This window comes from Pipistrellus hanaki (genome assembly GCF_964339955.1).
Source record: "Pipistrellus hanaki genome assembly, chromosome: 11".
Taxonomy (NCBI): Eukaryota; Metazoa; Chordata; class Mammalia; order Chiroptera; family Vespertilionidae; genus Pipistrellus; species Pipistrellus hanaki.
The window spans coordinates 14,248,936-14,263,616 of NC_140513.1; the positions used below are offsets into that span (position 1 = coordinate 14,248,936).

General features: G+C 41.3%; 1 protein-coding gene across 1 annotated transcript; it reads right to left on the reverse strand.

Annotated features, from left to right (window-relative positions):
- Positions 1–1,517: 1,517 nt before the first annotated feature.
- NDUFA8 (NADH:ubiquinone oxidoreductase subunit A8) lies at positions 1,518–14,632 on the reverse strand. Its single transcript, XM_084899279.1, has 4 exons — positions 14,439–14,632; positions 8,402–8,565; positions 5,146–5,311; positions 1,518–1,832 (listed from the first exon to the last, which is right to left on the reverse strand). Exons 1-4 carry the CDS (start codon positions 14,487–14,489, stop codon positions 1,695–1,697), a joined length of 519 nt encoding a protein of 172 aa, XP_084755405.1. The 5' UTR covers positions 14,490–14,632; the 3' UTR covers positions 1,518–1,694.
- Between the last annotated feature and the right edge of the window lie 49 nt (positions 14,633–14,681).

Sequence of the window (14,681 nt, forward strand, 5' to 3'; positions counted from 1 at the left end):
ATCTGCACCCAAGGCTGAAAGCCACCGATTATTCTGAAGGACAAGAGTGTGGCCGTTGGAACCAGACAATCTTCGTTTGCATCTCATAGAAGACTGGGGCTTAACTTCTCCTTAAGCTTTAGTGCCTTCATCTGTGAAATGGGCATGGCAAATAGAATAGTTTTCAACAGGCTCTATGCTTTGAAGGTGACATATGTAAAGCATTTGGCACAAAGCACACACTGCAAGCCCCAGGTTCCTTTGCAGAAGAGACCTAGGAAGCAACACATAACTTGAGGCATCATGTAAATGCCAACTTGGAGCCATCTCCAAACTTTCACATCAGTGACTCCCAATTACTTGGCCTCCAAGAGGTTAAGGGATGTTGCTAAAGCTATTTTATAAATGTAAGAATCTTTTCTTTAATGAAGAATTATTTTTCTTCCTTAAATTGGAGAATGAGGCAAAGACAGCTGGCAAGGAATGTTTGCAGAATAGGAGGGGGGAAGGGTCACCTAAAATGATCCCAACTGTGGGGTCAAACAGGGTGAGGATAGAGGAGAGCAGACCATGCAGTGCTTTGTCTTGAGTGTCCGAACACTTGGGCCAAAGGGTCCTGCACCTCATCCGCCCAGGGCCTCTCAGCATCTCCCCACTTAGACTATCCAGAAGGGGAGCTGGAATGGTCTTCAGAAAGACTCTTATATGATGATTTCATATTTTTGAACTCTGCACATTGGAAACCAACACCCTGGGAGTTGAAATGACATGCAGGGTCGTATGCAATTTCAAGCCACAGCCAGGTGTAAAGTGACCCAGTCAGATGTAGAGGAAATAGCCTACTAGTGAAAAAGAAACCAAATGAAAGGGGAAAATAAAGACATAATAGGGCTTTGAACCAAAGTTTTATAAATACTTGTGGCTTTAACCTGCTCAGGAGGTAGATAAGCATGTTCCCTTTAGTTTGTCCTCAAATTCAACCTCTCACAAGAGGTTAAGGAACACACCCAAGGCTGGAATTGACACTCAGACCTCCCGACTTCCTGGCTTTGGAGCTGAGAGCTCAGCGTCCACCTCCCTGGTCTATCAGGAAAAACATCTGGGTTATAACGCTTGAGGATGGGATATCAAGGGGAAGTGGTGGAAGTTTGGTTCTTTAAGAAAGCCTGAGCAAAACTGCCTAGGACTCAGCCAGGAGGCCCCTCCCGTGGCCTGAGTCACAGGCTCAAACATTTCTTTGCTTTTCCTATGCAGGACGCTCCCCTTATATGACCTTTAAGGAAATCCATTTCAGAGGTCATATTGGAAAGAGAGTAGACTCCAAAATGTGTGAATGCCTTCCCCCACTTGTCCCAAGCAGCTGTCTCAGGTAACAAAGCCTTTCCATCATAGCCATTTCTCTACCACCAAATTGCCACATTGGCAAATGTCTACTTAAAGCAGAGAGAGAGGAACAGGCAGGGCCACAAGGAGAAAACACAAGGGGAAGTCATCTTTAAAGGCCAAAAGGTTATATAAAACATAATAAAATACAACTGTTTCCTTTAAAATTTTTAATGGCCAGGAAATGGTATAGAATAACTGCCAAGTCACATAAATTAACTTTCTGTTAATGTTTGTGAACCCGGAAAGAGCTCTATCAGTCGATGCTAACTGCATGTGAGTTTTCATCCATTGTCTGGGTGTGTGGCTGAGTGGGGGCCATGGACCCATCTTTACATGGTCCAGAAATAAAAGCGGCTGCCATATTTGGCAGGCTTCAGGTCTCCTTCTATCGGAGGGTTGGGCTCTGGTCTCGATCTTGAGTGATAGGGATTCTCCGGTAAAGGTCGATCTGTTTTCACCTTGGTGACCTGCGAGGGGCGAAGAGGAAAAGATGCAAAGGTGAAAGTCAGGTGGAGTGGCTGTGACCCCCTTGTTTCCCATTGTTTCCTCTCTGCTTCTCTGCCCCAACTACTCCTCTTCTCTGAGCGCCAGCAAATCACAATTACACTCACTTAACCCTTGAGTAAACATTAAGACAGCTCACTTTGTGTCACTCCACATGGTAGAAGTTTGGGACAGAGAAGGGAACAAGATATACACTGCTATCAAGGGGCTCAGTCTAGTGAGGGAGCCAGACAAGAAAATCAACAACGACTTCCTAACCGAATTACAGTAACAGAGACACAAACCGAGTGCTAGAATGGCAAGGACTCCACACATCTAACTGTCCTGAGGGCTAGGGGCCTGGACTATTTCAGGAGGGGAGGGAGCAATGTTTAGCTTAACCTTGAAGGATGACCAGGAGCCAGCAGGAAGATTCCCAGTAAACAGTCCATATGAAGGTAGAGAGGTGTGTCTTTACAATGGCCAAAGCAAAGGCTGCATGGAGAGTGGAGGAAAACAGAGCACCCACCTAACCCCACCCAGTGCTGACAGAAATGATGCTGGGCACACTGTGCCACCTCATTCTCACACCCTGGGGCATTCTGCAGAGTTCACTGGGGCTACCTAGCTAATTCCCAAAGCCAGATCCAAAGCCTGTGCTTTTCCATAGCATGCTACACTGTAGGCAGGGGCCAGATGATGAAGGGTAGGATATGCCAAGGTGTTTGAATTTTAACCTGATGGTAACATGAAGCAGGGAAGTAACTCAATCACATCTGCAGGCTGAAAGGTGTAGAAGCTGAAGTGGACAGAAGTGGAGAGCTGAGCTCACAGGCCAGGCGAGAGGGTGGAACCCTGAACTATAGAACAGGGAGAGAGATGGAAGGTGTTTACACCCACATTATCCCCTGAAATGGCCACAAAAATCTCTATTGAAAACCTAGCAGAAACTGTTCTCATTTTAAAGATGAGGAAACAGCCGAAACCGATTTGGCTCAATGGATAGAGCGTCGGCTTGGGGACTGAAGGGACCCGGGTTCTATTCCGGTCAAGGGCATGTACCTTGGTTGCGGGCATATCCCCAGTGGGGGGTGTGCAAGAGGCAGCTGATCGATGACTCTCTCTCATCGATGTTTCTAGCTCTCTATCTCTCTCCCTTCCTCTCTGTACAAAAACAATAAAATATATTAAAAAAATAAAATAAATAAAAAATAAAATAAATAAATAAAGATGAGGAAACAGGCCCAGAGAAGACAGATACAACAAGGCCACAGTTACTGTCTGGTTATCTAATGGTCTGAACTTTTAAGTCACTCCACATAACATGACCAGATTAGTCTTCCTATATCATGAACAGAGCTTTTATGTACACAATTAGTAATTATTACTATAACCACCCAACGAAGCATTATTATCTCTAGTTCACAGATGAGGACAGGGAGGCTAACTTGCCTAAGACAAAAGTACACGGTAAATGAGGGAGTGTAGGGGAAGGTGGAGATAAAGGGGAGAGATCAACCAAAGGACTTGTGTGCATACATATGAGCCTAACCAGTGGTCAAGGACAACAGGGGGGTGGGGCCATGCATGGAGGGGTGTGAGATGGGAATGGGAGGATGAGGACAAACATGATTAATACCTTAATCAATAAAGAAATTTAAAATAAAATAAACAAGGATAAATTTCAACTTAAAAAAAAAAAAAGTACATGGTAAATGTCAGAGCTAAAAGTCAGGTTTTGTCCAGCTGATAGGAGACTGAATACGGATTTCAGCATAACTAAAACTGATGACTCCTTAAAGAAATAACTTTTGAAAAAAGGAAATAATACCTTTTTTTTAGGGTTTTAAAAATGTTAACACACAGACTCCTAAATAAATATGCTTTCTTAACAGCATGATTTATTAATTCTCTCTTCATGAAAGACAGAAATGAGAAAAGGTAATTTTATTAAATATTTAAGTTCCACCTCTTTCCAACTTAGAATTATCAACTATTAAAAAAAAAATTTGTTCAATGCAGCAAAAGAAGGCATCTGAAATAAAATAATCAAGCCAGGTACTAAAAACAAAAACAAATTGCTAAGCCATCCATCTTCTTATGACCCGGAGCTTAAGACCACAGACAATACACACTCACAGAAGGAAACAGACAGTAACTGTTGGTCTGTGTGCCCAGCACAAGGCTGGAGATTCGCACAGGCTCTCTCGCTTAATCCTCACAGAATACTGGGGATTAACACAAGTGCCAGATGTGATAATATGATAATAAACTTTAACCGATTTGCTTAGGATCCTATAGCAATTAAGAAGTGGAACCAAGATTCAAATCTATCTGTCTCCACTCAAAACCTGAGTTTTCTCTCCATGCCTTGGTATGTATGTTGTCCCAGAGAGATTGCAGGGTGATGAGGCTCAAGAAGCAGGGATGGGTCAGATCAGAAAGGGCTTTTTATGCCAGGATATGGAGAGGACACTTTATCTAGCAGGCAACAGGGAACCCCTAAAAAGTTTTTTTTTTTTAAAGACAGTGACATTTATTTTCCACAAGATAATGCCTATCATGAAGATGTAATTATTTCCTAAATTCTTCAATGTCAGAGGATGGACTGTCTTCTAAAATCCGATTTGATCTACCTCCCTTCCCAGAAATTCACGTAGCCCAGGTGAGGAACTCCTGGCCAAGAAGTGGGGACACTGAGATAATTAAAAAAATGTTCCTGCTGATCTATAGGAATGATGACTGTATGAAGAAGGGAGAAAGAGTGGAAGTGAAGAAAAACAACATTCAGGTTTCCAGCTCTGATGTTTCAACAGATGGTGGTATCACAACTGAGATAGGAAAAACAGGAGAAAGGGTAGGAAACTTACTGTCTAAGCTACAGGCATGCACTTTTTTTTTTTTTCTTTTTTTTTAACCTTAGATATGATCCTGAAAAATCTGGCATAACCCCGATCCTATTTCCCCAATGAATTCCACCATAACCTCAATATTTTCAACCAACAATGTGTCTGTCCCCTAACACTTGTTTATCCTCATCTACTCCCTTCTGTTCTTCAATTAGCTAATTACCCACAAATAAATCTGCACATGCTAGAAGATCTATTTAAAGGAGCATCTCTGTCAAACTCCCTCAGGACTGTGTATAATCACTCCCTAATTAACCTATTAGGTAAATTTGGATTTCTCACATCATACCTGTACTCGCAGAGAACCTTTTTCTGACCAACTCCTTCCTTAACCTCCCCTTAGTGAGAAAGTGAGCAGAGTGAGCTGCCAGCAGGACACCCTTTATACCTTGGACAGCTCTCCCAGGTCAGGTCGCACCCAGCCCAGCTTGTCCAGCACACACTTGTCAAACTTTGCCTGCTGTTTGCGACAGCGACGGAATAACTGCTGGCCGCTATAATCAATGCAGGTCCAGTATTCTGTAAAAGGTTCTGCACAGTGACGCTTTATCTGCCTGGAAAAGAAGATAGGTTAGGGGAAAAACGATGAAAAACAGAAATGTGGGGGAAATAGGAACAAACCAGACCTCCTCACTTGGATCCTATTTATTCTTTAGACCCAATTCTAAAGATTATCAACTTAGCAAGTTTAGAAGAGATAGAGGCATAAGCGGAGATGGGCATGCTGACAGATAATGGCAAAGGAGACAGATTATAAAAAGCAAATATACAAACTACCAAACAGAAGATCCTGGGAGCATCCAGGTTAGAGGCAGAATGCCCTACACTCCTCAAAAGTTCAAGGTCCTCATTCTATTAATGCACAAAACAATAATCAGAGATTACTGTTGTCAGTAATAAAATTAAATTATATTTGGTGCTCTCTACAAAGAAGCAAAGTAGCATATTAATTATTTTTCAGAATCCCCTTTCTCTTACCATTCAGCTTTCCTAGTAATCAAATAAATGCAAGTTAAAGCAAAAATAAAATACCATTATTTCATGTAAAAGCCGTATTTGAGGCCATGGAAGAAATGCAGAACATCGCCTGTCCCAAAAAGAATAATTTTGAACACTTGCTTGTCATATTCAAGACTCAACATATTCTACACTCAACATAGGAATCTTATTTATCAGGGCTCAGAAAGAGCCTCAGAGATGGTCTACAGAAACAGAAAAATCTGCTTTGTATTTCTGCTTGGTTCCACTAGCATTGGTTTCCTACGTACCCTTTCCAGCTATTCTGAGTACAAGTATAACCTTGGGGGTGATGGAGTGTGCAACAGGAAGAAAGAAGGACTATGAAAGCCCTAGTTAACTCTTCTGATTTTCCTGTAGCCTCACCTGGCTGGATTTCCATGGTGCACAAAAGTGATTCGCAAGTGATACTGCGAATCACTGTCAGTGAGCTACTGTTTCCAATGGGAGTTTTGTAGAAGAAGGTCTGAAACCCACTACTCTGGTACTTAGTTTCTGCTCTGGGCCCTGGCACCCATACCCAATAGTCATCTACCAATACTTATAACAAGCAACTTCACCAGTGAGAACTTCCTCTCCTGGAGGCAATTAGACAGCTCAGGAACTCGTGAATCCAAATATTTCCCTCTTCAAAAAGAAAAACAAAAACACACACAAATATTTCCCACTTCAATGTACTAACTCTGGGCCAAAAGAGAAATGCTTTCCAACATCCTCTCAGAAAATAAAAAATCTGGCCCTAATTGGTTTGATTCAGTGGATAGAGAGTCGGCCTGCAGGCTCTGTAGGTCACAGGTTTGATTCTGGTCAAGGGCATGTACCTTGGTTGCGGGCATATCCCCAGTAGGGGGTGTGCAGAAGGCAGCTGATCGATGTTTCTCTCTCATCAATGTTTCTAACTCTCTATCCCTCTCTGTAAAAAATCAGTAAATATATTGTACATATTTTTAAAAAATAATAAAGAAAATAAAAACCCTAGGAGCATTTGAGATCTTGCTTCCTGGCAATGTCATCAGTTTTGGCTCATATAAACTCTTAATAAAAAAAAATTTTTTTTTTATTTAAAAAATAAGCAATGTTTGTAATCAAATCAATGCAAATTCAAGCAAGAATACCATTTTGTACCTACCAAATATTTAAACAGCATGTAATGCTGGTGAGGTATACCTAGATACAGTGCTGAGGATGTAAAAATGTTTAAAGCCTTTTATAAAATAATCCCACCGCTGGAAAATTTATGTCAAGGAACAAATTTAAAAATGAAAAAGACCTACTCACAAAGGTAATCACTGCACATTTGTTCAAAACAATCAAAGCTGGAACAACAATGATGTTTAATAACAGGAACTGGTCAAGTACATTATGGTTGGTTCATCCACCAATAGAATATTACATAGTCAGTAAAAATGATGACCATGAAGAAAATATAACAACTTGAAAGAACATTCCCAACAGTTTCAAGTGAAAAATCAATTTTAAAATGTAGACACGCTATTTTAACCACAAAAATATCTTTGCAATGTGGACAAAGACAGCAGAAACAAAAAAAGAAAACCAGCTATTATGTGACAAAATTCGATTTTTTCCTTTAACATCATTTTAGCAGACATCTGTGGGTTTTGCCTCGCCAGCAGTCATTCCCCATTCTTCTGTAACATCCTTCTAATTTTCCTTTGGGAAACAACCCCTTCCTATCTCTCAGCAATGTGGTTTAGATGAAGCTAAGTCTACTCCCACTTCAGGCCAGACCAACCATAGCATTTTATCTCCTGCAACACAACTAATTCAAAGATAGGCATATGGAGTCAACCAGCCAGGCCAACCAGACTCAGTCCATATTATTGGTCTGCTCATATTACTGGAAAGTTGGCACTCTGTGTCTACATCTGCTAAGCAAGTGGCATAGCGGCTTGGAATAGCTGGTGCCCATTTTTGCTATAGCAAGGAAAGAGTCTCTTTGAAAATGAGTTTGGCAGAGCAAAGCAGAACTAAGAGATCGGGGGAGGAGAGGAAAAAACATCACGTTGTTCTGAAATTATTTAAGGCCTTGGATCCAGCCCTGCCCAATGCCAGTCCTATTTCTGGATTTAACAGTTGCATGAGTCAAATCCCTTGGCATTAAATTCCAGTCCCTTTTAGTAGAGATCTGATTAATATGGCTGTAAAACATTTTTTTCTACAACTACAATCTGAATTTTTTACTTATAGTATCAAGCACAGTGGCCTACCCAAAACTTGACTCTGAACACACTTTTCTTTCCACCCTAACTGTGTGTTCTATAGTAATGGCCATGATAACAAACTAGGGATGCCTGCTAGTGAGCACTGAGCTGAGTTGTTCTTATGTGCCTTTTCAAATTTTTCTTAACAATTCTGTATAAGATAGGTATTATTCTATAATTTTTAAATTGAGATTCATGAAGATTAAAATCTTCCCAAATAACAAAAACAAATAACAAAACTAACAGTTATTGTGTGCTTACTTTGGTCTCTCTGATTTCAAAGACTTGCTCTGCCTACTTGCATTAGTCACAAAAATGATCCTTCCCTTTAATGAGCTGATGTTCACCGAGATACATATACCTGGATGGTTCAATCAAATAGGCACTGATGTGAAAGACATTTACCTGAAGAACTCCAGAGCACACTTGTTGACAAGCTTGCCTTCCTCTAAACACCGCCGCGGGTCTTTCTCTTCCCAGCGGCACAGCATGAACTCCTTGTTGGGTTTGTCGCACTGAGCGCCATAGTGATGGGCCGCAGCTTTAAGAACAGCTGAACTGACTTTCACCTGGGGAAAGGAGCAATGGGAGAAAGACCACAGATCTGTGACTAGGGCATGGCTTCCTCAACTTCACCTCAGTCTTCAGATCAGAGGGGACACAAAGATAGCTGTTACGACTTTGCCAAAAAAAAAAAAGTAAAGACAAGGGGACTGTCCTAGTGAGCCTTGGTGACCTACATTGCTTTGGAGATCACAAAGCTCTTTCACATCCATGGCTTTATACACCTCATGACCATCTCTTTAGGTTGATGTTCCTATCCCCATTGAGACATGGAAATGGCAGCCCTAACAGAATCCTTAGTCTGTATGACAAAGAAGGGAGCTCTGAAGAAACATGGAGGCTTTTGGGGCATAATGAGAGAAATCAACCCTGGGGAGCTTTCATGAGTCTCCTCTCCAGGATCAGAAGTGACAGAATATCAGAATACACAAGAATATTACCTAATACCTACCTAATACAGGTACTAGACTAGTAGAATATATCTAATAGTAGGAAGATATCTAAAATTCCCAGAAGATTGCAGAATCACAGAAGATGAGAGAGTAGAAAGCATCAGTACGATCATGTCATCCAGCAAGTTATTACTAATAATAAAGTACTAAAAAATGTGAATTTTAAAAAGTTATAGCGTATATCCCAGGTAGCATCCCTACAACTAGGTCAGTCTCACTTGATTCCAGAGCATTGTTTTGAGGCACCAGGGCAGCTACAGTGGCTCTGAGGAACTGCGCAGCAACTGACCTATCTACCAGCTGCTGCAGCCACGGCCTTGCTGGCCTTCTGTACCTTTTCTTGGGCCAGTACCACAATGTTTTAATTACTGTAACTTATTAGAACCTTTTGTTGTCTGGGAAGACCATCCTTCCCATTATTCCTCCTTCTCAAAATCGTCTTTGCTATTCTTCCAGACAAACACTGCCCTCCACACACACACACACACACACACACACACAAAAAAAAAAAAAAAAAAAAAAAAAAAAAAAAACAACAACAACAATGGAACTGCATTATATTTAGTTATATATTAAATTAAAGGAGAATTTTTACATTATTGGGTCTCTGTTCTAATTTTCCACCCTCTAATCATCCTATGTAAACTTGCATCAGCGGTCACCCTGTGGGTGACTGCTAGAATGTAAGGTCCAAGAGGATATGGATTTTTCAACACAGATTCCAAAAAGATGTCAAACGATAGTGAAATTGTAACATTTACTTTGGTTCACCAAGCACCCAAAATAGTATCCAGCAGAAGTAACTGTTGAATATTCACTTCTGGGCCAGGTACCTGGGATATGATAGTTACAAATAAGGTAAGAATACATGAATTATGCCTTCTCATCCAGAATGCAGTATGTCACTACATTTATTCAGGTCATTCTTGTGTCCTTTGGCTAAAATTAGTTTCCTTCATATACGAACCCTGCACATTCCTTGTTTATTCCTCAGTTAAAGTACTGAGGAATAAACAAGGATATTTTTTCTATTAGATTTTCAAATTGGTCCATGCTTATTTGTACATTGCCTCTTCTCTCTAGCTATACCTTACTGAATTCTTGTACATTCTGATGCAAAACTCAAGAGAATTAATGAAAAATTTTTATTTACAAATAGAAACTGCTTCCTCTCTTTTCTGATATTTACCCTTTCTTTCTTGTTCTCTTTCCCATCTTATTGCTTGGACCTAAACCTCCAGGATAGCACAGATGAACAGTGATGGCGGCAGCATCTATGCCTTTTTCTTAACTTCAAAGTTTGGAATGACATTTGCTGCTCGTATCTGGGATACTGTTGTTTAGATTTTCCTCATTAAGAGCGCTTCTTTCTAATCCTAATTGGTTTAGTTGTACTGTTATTTTCTCCACCAGGAAAGACTGAAATGTTCAGGTTTCCTTTTCATTAATCTATAAATGTAAGGTAGAACATTAATAATTTTCTAAAACTGACCCATTGTATCTAGAATAAAATTTAGAATGTCACAGTGTATTATGTTCTATGATACCACTGAGTTTTATGTGAAAATTTTATAATTATTATTTCTATAATAAAATTATATAATTTTATTTTATGAATTTCACCGAGCTTAGCTTTAATTATTACTAAGCTAAAAAGCAAAGAAAGATGAAGAGAATAATTCATCTATATACTAGAGGAAGAGGAAAATAAAGTAATGACCATGTCTATTAATATTACAATTGTTACAATTATCAAAGCAATTACTTATGATATAGTATAAGTGAAATTTGCCATGGCAATGCTAATAAATTTAAAAATCTATAAAAATTTGTATTAATAAGTGTTTATTTAGGGTAAGTAAGTGGTACACACTTGTTTTGCTATATTACCTATAAAGAACTGGAAAAATAAAAATCAAGATGCAAATTTTTTTTTTAAAGCTTAATATATTTTAAAAATTAAGTTAGCTATATTTATTTCTTTGTCAAATGTATTAAAATATCTTTAAATGGCCCTAACTGGTTTGGCTCAGTGGACAGAGCATCACCCATGGACTGAAAGGTCCCAGGTTCAAATCCAGTCAAGGGCATGTACCTTGTTTGCGGGCACACCCCCAAAAGTAGGTGTACAGCAGGCAGCTGATGGATGTTTCTCTCTCATCGAAGTTTCTAACTGTCTATCCCTCTCCCTACCTCTCTGTAAAAAATCAATAAAATATATATATTTAAAAATCTTTAAATGGCTGATTTAATAACTCAAATGCCTTCTTAGCTATCATGCCCCAAAGGACAATGAAATTCTTTGTTTTACTTTCCTATGAAAGTCGAGGTCCTACCAAAATCTAGATACACCCATGTTGTGAGCATGTAACATCTGCTATCACAGGGAAATAAAGAGAACCACACATTGACTCTATCCTGAGGAAAAACAGATGTGCTCAGGTGGCCCAGAACTTGGAATGTCATCATCTCCTCCACCTGCTTCTTCACTGAGACTGACGAATTCTAATAGAAACAACCTCCTTTCACAGCTGCTCACGGTGAATACCCTCTCAAATCCATTCAGCTCCCTTTGTCTCAAAGAACACAGAACTTCAACATCCTTCCTGTTTATCCTCACAACATCCTCACTGCACAGGTTTATATTCGTCTGCAGGTGTGGAAAAGAGGGAGAAAAAGTCTTACAATCTACACCCAATCTTCCAGTCCTGTTCTCTCTTCCTTAAACCACGGCAGCACCTCTTTTTATAGTACTTAATTTATACTATAGCTTACATTTTACTTAATTTCTGTAAAATGAAGGATAATAGTACCTATTTGATAGAACTGTCATGATTAATATATTGGGTACAGTGCCTAGCACAGAGAAAGCACATCGTATTATATAGCTTGTATTTTTCACTGAAAACTGTCAATGTGTACAAGAGTCTTCCAGCTCAAGCTTCTGACTACCTTCTCCATAGGATGTACTGTAACTCCAAAGTCAGTGAGTTCCGAAATGTGTTTAACTTGCCTCTCAACCTCATCCTCCTTTGGCTTTCTCGGTCCCAATGCCAGATTGCAAATCTGACATTGATTCCTCAACGTTTCCTGCTTCTGATACCTTAAGCTTTGGCTAAGTTTGATCAATTCTAGACAAATTTGTTCTTTCCTCTCTGTAAGCACAGTCACCAATTATATTGGGGTCAACATAACTAGCCACCAAGACTAGCCTCCCTCTTTCTCGTGTCCTCTCAAATTCAGGTAGAGCATTAGATTTTCTAAAAGACAATTCTTAGTTTACTCTGCTACTGAAACAAATTAACAACGAAACCCTGGAAGGATTCGGATTTAACAGAAGCAAAAAGCCTGAACTTCCTATGGGGTACTCAAAGCCTAGGGAATCCAAGTCACCTTTCAAGCCCTCCACCCATGACACTTCAAAAGGGAGCTTCTTGCTGTTCTCTCAGAACACTGAACTCCTTGGTCCTAGCACCCATTTTTGGTCCGCTGCCTTCTCCCATCTCCTTACCTTCGCTCAGATCCTACCCTTGCTTAGAAAGCTCTTCACTCCATCTCTGCTTGTAATTCTTACGTTATGCCCAAGAAGTGTTTTCTCTGTTCCCTTTACAGCCTCGGGAAATTAATTACACAGCTGGAATCACTTCACCTTACAAATAAAATAACGGTGTCCACAAATGCTAAAAGTAACTAATCAAGGTAACTGAGCAGTTAGGCCTAGAATTTAGCTACAACTGCAAATCATACTCTCTTTGCTACCATGCCTGCCCCTCTCCCATAGCATTTAATTATACTGTCTTGTATTTTAGTTATTTATGTGATTACCTGCTTCTCAATTTAACTGTGTAAAGCCTAAAGGCAAATTTATTCCAGATAGAGGATACTTGCAGAAAGTGAAATCTGTTGTTTGTTGTACCAAATTAAAGTTCCGATGAAAAACACAGCAAGTTGTAAACCAGCTTCGCCTCCATGGGGCAAGAAACAAGATTGACTGTTGGCAGCAACACCCCCTACTCCTCCCCTGTATAGCAAATTTCACTTGATGAACCCCCCTCCCCCCCCGCCCCCACCACCACTCCCCACTGTATAGCAAATTTCACTTGATGACGACCCTCAACACAACTAAAAATGTCTCCATCTGAGAAAAATAATAGTTGCCATATCACAGCCATATAAGATTAAGTGGAGTAATGCAGGTAAACCACTTAATACAGCGCCTGGGATATAATTTCTGGCACATTAATTTTAGTCTTGCTGCTCTCTCCTTCAATGTGGCCTGATCGTTTCTTCTACCGGATCCTGCCAGTCCTATGCCTTAAACCTCCCACCTCTCCCCATTGCCTCACTTATAGGATAAGGAACAAGATTCTTAGTCTGGCCTTGTGGAAGTTGCTTCCCAGTCCCGCCTCAACCCAGGTCTCTCTTCCGGCTCAGCGACTGCTGCTTCCCACCAACACTAGAGACATGTCAAATAGCACTTGTCTTCCTAAATAGAAAAGGGTCTGCCCAAAATAGTCATTTAAAAGCATGGCTTTTAAAATCAGAGCTGGCTTCCTATTCCAGCTCATCCACTTACCAGCCATGTGACCTTGGGCAAGTCATGTCCTCTCTCATGACCTGTTCCTAACTTACAACATGGCCGGACCAATTACATCCTTCCTCGGCGTTGCTGGAAGGATGCACGGAAATCCCACGTGGCACCTGGAAAAGGCTTGCTCAGAGGTGCTATAATTAGTATTATACTGTCTTCACTTCTCAAAGCGCTAACCACACTGTACTAAAGTTGGCTCCTCGTACATCTCTCTCCTTATTAAATTATAAACTCTATGAGGGCAGGGACATTACCTGTTATTTCCCAGTGTATGTTCATTCGGTAATTATTCAAATAGTACCTCTTGAATAACTGAGTGCTTTCAATGTCCTATTGCTGCTTGCAACTTCACTCTCCAATACCATCATCTCCTTTTTCTGCGGGCTTCTACCTCCATTCTAATGCACTCTGCACCGAGGATGCTACTTTAAGGTGCCTCTCTCTTTCCCTTGACTGTGAGCAGCCCGGGCTGCTCACTTACTTCGCAGGGAGGTCTGGGTATTAAGTGATATAAAGTAAGTGAAGTGCCCCTGGTTGGTGCTTAATAAAATGGACCCACTGTAACTCACAGTAAGGAAGCAGGTCGCCGTGGGGGAGGGGAGGGGGAAAGTTCTCGAGCCACAGCGGGCTGGAGTGGCGACTCCCGGAGCTGAGGAAGTGGCGACTCCCGGAGCTGAGGAAGGGCGTTCGGGGGGGTTGACCGGTTAGTGTTGGGGGGTCAGGGGTAAGGGAACCTGGGCCCAGGGTCCGCTGAATTACATACAGCAGGGCTGGGCCCAGGACCGGGAAACTTCAGCCATATGCCCCGCTTGCCTGCCTCCCGGACAAGTCTCACCTCCTCCACTTTCAGATCCTCCAGAGTGGGAAGCTCCACTATCCCCGGCATGATGTCGGTAACCCCGACCCAGACGAGGCAGCCGCAGCCGCGTCGCCCCCGTCTCCTTGAACTCCCCTTTCGACCGCCAAGGGCCGCCTGCGCATGCGCATGCGCAGCTGGCGGCGCGCAGGCGCACTACTCTGCGCGTCTGCGAGCCAGGGAGCGTGCGCAAAGCAGGAAGTTGAGCGTGCGCGTTGGCTC

What these genes read in the sequence shown, in the direction of transcription:
- NDUFA8 (XM_084899279.1), bottom strand. Translation starts at nt 14,489, where the DNA reads ATGCCGGGGATAGTGGAGCTTCCCACTCTGGAGGATCTGAAAGTGGAG. An exon ending in AGGATCTGAAAGTGGAGGAG is followed by an intron (nt 8,566 to 14,438) that starts GTGAGACTTGTC and finishes TCCTTTCCCCAG; the next exon opens with GTGAAAGTCAGTTCAGCTGT. An exon ending in TGTGCTCTGGAGTTCTTCAG is followed by an intron (nt 5,312 to 8,401) that starts GTAAATGTCTTT and finishes CTTCTTTTCCAG; the next exon opens with GCAGATAAAGCGTCACTGTG.